Source organism: Poecilia reticulata, chromosome 6 (genome assembly GCF_904066995.2).
Source record: "Poecilia reticulata chromosome 6, P_reticulata-male-v2, whole genome shotgun sequence".
NCBI classification, from domain to species: domain Eukaryota; kingdom Metazoa; phylum Chordata; class Actinopteri; order Cyprinodontiformes; family Poeciliidae; genus Poecilia; species Poecilia reticulata.
The window spans coordinates 16080833-16086431 of NC_088835.1; the positions used below are offsets into that span (position 1 = coordinate 16080833).

The 5599-nt window shown below is 39.6% G+C and overlaps 1 protein-coding gene across 1 annotated transcript; it reads right to left on the reverse strand.

Moving 5' to 3' along the window:
• Positions 1-1218: 1218 nt before the first annotated feature.
• Positions 1219-2690, reverse strand: phlda2 (pleckstrin homology-like domain, family A, member 2). The gene is made up of 2 exons (XM_008411560.3): positions 2119-2690; positions 1219-1981 (listed from the first exon to the last, which is right to left on the reverse strand). The coding sequence occupies exon 1, from the start codon at positions 2557-2559 to the stop codon at positions 2158-2160; it is 402 nt and encodes a 133-aa protein (XP_008409782.1). The 5' UTR covers positions 2560-2690; the 3' UTR covers positions 1219-1981; positions 2119-2157.
• Between the last annotated feature and the right edge of the window lie 2909 nt (positions 2691-5599).

Consider the following 5599-nt stretch of genomic DNA (forward strand, 5'->3'; position numbering starts at 1 on the left):
TGAATGTGTGTGCTCATAACACACTTTCCCCTCCATATTGGATCCTCAGCTGCAGATATTTGGGTGCAGTAGGGCAGGTCTGACTGAAGTGCTGGAATAAATTCACCTCATTTTGAAATAGCTGCTTAGAATCATAAAATGTTTTCTTTGAATGGTGCAGTTTTCCTTTTTCTTTATTTGATGTTTCTCTCATATTGTGTGCTAATTTGTTTAGTCTTATAGGAACTTTAGCTGTTGCTCATCCTTTGTTTGCTTTGTGTTTCTAAGTCCCACTAGAAGGGAGACAAACTCCTGTGGTTAATAGTTTTCTGAAGCTCTTAAGACTTTTCTTCTTGTGGGTTTTTTACTTGTGTGGAGTATCTGAACATTTTGTTTTAACAGTTTGGCTGTTTATCTTACCAACATTAAGTCATAAAAAGGTTAAACAACAAGAAACGTCCAATGTACTGTATACAACACAGATAATTTAGTCATCAACAAAGATCCATGCCACAAAAAAAATACAATTAATTTCAATTTATTTTACTGAATCTGTAAAAAAAAAAATTACATAAGATAGTTTGACAGAACATTAAATACCATTTTGAGTATCAACAAAGTGATTTGTCTCAAGGTACTAACAATCTTACTTGGTGAAATCAGCTAAATGTTTGAGGTTACTTCTGGATTGAAACTCTTAAATATCACTATTGTCCTGTTGGCTATTAATTGTTGAATATACAAATGGTTTAACCTCATTCATTAGCGGAAGTAAATTTAATCACTAAACGCTTTAAATCTGTTTGTTCAAAGAATTAAACTGAATTTTTGAGACAAGTGTTTGACCGACATCTAAACAATTATCTAATTGAAAACGGTAGCAGTGACCACATTGCATTAATGAAGGTATATGTCTTTCAGCTGTTCAATTTAAATTATTTCTATAGAGAAACTATCAGGCAATATTTGGCAAAATAAAGTCTAGATAAACTGAGACACTAATTTTCAGGTCAAATTGTAACGACCCGTATAAAGCTATGCTCATTTTATGGCCAGATGATCAGGTACCATTGTTGTAAACAGACTCATTTAGTGAGTACAACCCAAGTAGCTTTTCAAATTACTTTATCACTAAACAGTTCCGTCCTCCCAACAATTTAAAAACCTTCGTTCACCATTTCCATCAAAAAAGCCCCTGTAGTTTGAATATCGTCTTGGACACAATAAGGTCTCAGAACATCAAGGAAAACAATTCTTTTGATGATTTTAATTTTCTTCAGATACGCTCACTTTATACTTCCATTATCAGATTGTACCAGGAGCCATAAAGGTCACCACACCTCGGAAACAGGTGTGTTCAGTGACACCATCGAGTCTTCAAAGCGTCCGTTGATGCCGACTGAACTTGCTATCAGTCGTGACTCAGGGCCCCAAACCCTCCCAGCGACAATAAAAGGTCACATTCCACTTGACGCTGGAGCGGAAGAGGGACTTTCCTGTCCTCCACTCCCTTTTTACAGTTGCATGTGTGGCACTTAAGAAATAGTGCTGGTGAAAGGTATCCGTGCATGTCAGGCGCTTTTTTTTTTCTTCCTTGAATCATGCAGGTCTAAACATTAACAGACCTTAAGAAAACATTTTCAAAGTAAAAAAAAAAAACAGTTGGGATGGAATTATGGCAAAAGCAAATAGATATTTATTTAAATAAACACATTTAAGCAGAAAATAATTTAAACACAAGCAGTTTTACCAGTAACACCATAGATCCTGGAAACAAAAATAAATTAACATGATTTCAGGCGCCATTTCTCTATGAAGAGTAAACATGAAATAGTTCTGACAGTTCAGTCCACTTTGAGCTTGTAAAAGTTCGTGTGTCGATTTGGATCAGTTGTCCCGTCTCTGAGGGAGCTCAGTCCCGAACAGTCCTTCATCTCTGGACCGGATGACCAAGGCTTCCGTTGATCCGTTTTCCCATTTTTCTCAATGGTCCGTGTAGACTCTAGAGAGTTTAAAAAAAGTTTTTTAAAAAAGCGTTATAAGTTTACGCTTGAAGCAGTTTTTTGTTTCTCTCTCCCTCTCCATAATCATATTTACATTCATATACAGGGTGATCCAGCATCCTGGATCGTATCTCACCATATTTGGAGCAGTTCCGATCCTGCGCCTTGGAGCGGTTCAAGGCGCCCTGGCCATGCGCCTCTCCTGTCCGGGCGATGCGCTCTCGTCGTCCTGCCGTGTCTTGAAGTCCTGGACGGCTTCTCTGTTCTGGTAACTAATCAGGGCCAGGGTGATCTCCGCGTGCCAGCAGGTTTGCTCGGCGGAGTGCCGGAAGTCGATCTCTTTGTCATCTTTGGTAACGATGGTGAAATACATGAACTTTTCGGTGCGCTCCACACAGTCCACCTTCTTTATGGACTGCAGCTTGAGTTCTTTGACCTTGGAGCGCTTTACGTCCGCGTACATATTGAGGCTGTCCTTGGTCAGGACGCACGTCTTTTTCTTCCAGAACTGGAGGAAGCTGTCGCTCCTCTTCTCCAGGTCTCCCTCCATGATGATTTCATCCGCTGGCATTTTCATTGTGTTTTTTTTTGTTTTTAAGGGAACTGAGCGCACTCCTCCGTTGCGTTTCCGTCCGCAGACTCCGAAGAAGGAGCTTCTCTGCAGCTATCGTAGTAATCCAGAATGTGGCTGTGAATGAAAGAGGCTCCCCGGGTTTTTATAGTCTCAACCCCTCCCTCTTGACGTCAGCTGCTGTTTGGGAATGCAGCTGCCAGAGGAGTAATTCAAGGCTGAGTGTGGGCGGAAGCTGTGGCGCATGCAGGTGGGGGAGGAAGTGAACCTAATTGCGCAGCCGACATGTTAATTTGTAATCCACGTCCCACTGTGGAGTTTGTCAAAATATTTGCCCATTCTGTAGGGATCACCAGATGTGCACATTCTCACAGATCTTGGGAATGTATAAAAGATGATATAAGCTGTAGAAAATAAAAAATAAATTACATTTCAGTCAGATCAAAATATTATGACTACCTGCCAGAGGTGTTTTTTTTTTTTTTGTGACTGTCTGCCTTCACTTCATCTGAACTTGACTCGCACGTTTTTAATACATATGGTTTGATATGATGTTGGCCCGTCATTTGTGGCAATAACAGCTTGTTGACTTCTATGGGGAGCTTTAAGAAAGCGTATTGGATTTTGGACCATTTTTGACGAAATGCATTTGTGAGATTAGGCACTGATGTTGGACGAGATGGGCTGGCTCAGAGTCTCTGCTAACATGAATCCCAAAGGTTTTTGAGGCAAGACCGATAAAGTTTTTCCTCACCAAACCTGCTCATCCATATGTCATGTTGAAACAGGAATGAGCCATAACCTAACATTTACATAAACTGAAATGTCTGGGGACACTGAAACATCAACAACACGTGCATGTGGAAGAGGACTGGAGATAAAACAAATAAAAAAATATATATTAAAAACAACTTTGTTCCAAATTGTCATGGTGTAAGTAGCTTAGCTTCAAGTCTCCTTTATGACAGCATTTCTTTTTCCAGCACATTAGCTTTGAAGACAAAATATCCACTTGCAAAGACTAATGGTCGCCAATTAATAAACAGTCTTACTTTATTAGTTTGCCAATTAGGTTTCCATGTTACCAAGCAACCTTTTTTTGTCTTATAGCAACTTAATATAAAAAAAAGCTACAGGTTGTAAAACAATTTCAAATGAATCAAAGCTTATTAATCTGTTTATTTGTAGGGATCACTTGTTTATTTGAAATAATAAAGTTACAGTGCTAGGGCAATGGGGAGTTTACTGGAGGAAAGGTTCATTAGTATCTTCCCTAATTTGGTTTTCAAAATATTCTGACCAACCTGTGAAATACTAGATAATCAAGAGTTTCTGCTTATTTTTAATGACAGAGCCCTAAATGTCAGAAAGTAAAGTAAAATCAACTTTAAATGCCCAAATATTTATATAAGTTATTTCATCAAGATAATTCTGTCGAGACAAACTTAAATCTGCAGAAAGAGCTCGTCTTAAAGTCAAACCTTTTCATTGTTAAGTAGAATCGCAAAGGATGAGTGAATCCAAAGATTCTTGTGGATTTTACAAGTTTCTTCTCATTTAGATAAAATCATAGTGAAAAAAACGAAGCAGTGAAGCGGAAGCTATCCGAACGAGCTTCGATATCACTCCTGAGGTGTGGCTCCTCTCTTATCTTCCTGACATCCGCTCCTTCAACGGCTCCTGACCTGCCGGTCAGCTGACTGACTCAGTCCTGGCTCTAGTTCATTCAGGAGGCTAGTCATTAGGAAGCGTCGTCTTGACCTGAAATCCGTGGGGTCTTGTTTGGTTTCAGTCAAAATACACACAGACTAATAAATCAAACATTATCTGATGTTCTTTAAAGGTTTAACACATTTTTGCATCTTGTAATGCTTCCACAATAAAGAATGATTTATTATTTTTTCTAAATTAAAGGCATTGTGCACATCTTAAGTGAATAAGATAAATGTTCTTTTGAATTTGATCAAATCACAAAACACTTTATAAAGGCTACAAAGATCAGGAGACAACCAAATAACCAAATAACCAAATAATTAGCATGGTTACGAGGTAACCATGCTAATTTCTTTCACCTCATGGCTTTTATTGGAAAGACTTGCTTTGCTCTAAATTTTAAAGTTGTCACTTTTTATCTGTGCGAGCTGAAAGCCGCACAACGCTGCCCTTCACACAGCCACATCTTTTGGGATCAAACGCAGTTGCAGACAAAACCACAGCGAACCATCTTAAACATCTCTATCCCTGAACTCGTGGTGACACTAGAGCAGGATGTGGTGGTCCGCGCTCCACTCTGACCTGAAAGGAGACAAAAGCGCACGTGTGCAGAGGGGCCCCGACAGCCTGCTTGGCTTTCTGCTGAGTGAAAAGGCACCGCCGCCTCCTCACCTCCTGCCTTTCTCTTGACTTTGTTTCTGGGACTTTTCTCTCTGTTTGTTATCTGGTGGTGTTTGCCTGAGGTGAAGTGTGTATGTTTGAGTTTTTTGTTTGCGTGAGTTTTGAGGCGGAAGCTCACGGACATGCCCAGGCGATGACTCAGAATTGCCTGGGAGGCTTGGAGGGGTTTTGCTTGCCAAAGGAGGGTCAGGTGGTGGTGTGTCTGTGTATGTATGATATTGATTATTGATTATAGTTTGAGTTTTTTTTGTTTTTTTTTAGAGAATCTATCAACGGGAAAGGTTAACGGAATAAAGAGGAAATAAAGGCTGGTTATTCACATGTTAATATTTTGCGTAGCGCTCTTCTGCCAATAGGAGAGCATTACGTCTCCTACAACATTTGTCCAGATTGAAGCAGAGGAAGGGGTCTTCCACCACGCCGTCTTTATAGGAGGGCTTTAACTCAACCTGGGTCCTCTCTTATGCTCTTCAGCTCACCTGTCTGGGAATTTACATGACCATGAAAGCAAAGGCTCTTTTTTTATTTTGTTTGCTTCTTGTGAATGTTTAGTTATGTTGCTTTGCTCATGTGGTTCGAATCAGTCTCCTACTAAATGACCCAGTTTCATGTTTCAAAAAGTATTCACCATATAAATGTTCTGCCTTTTCAA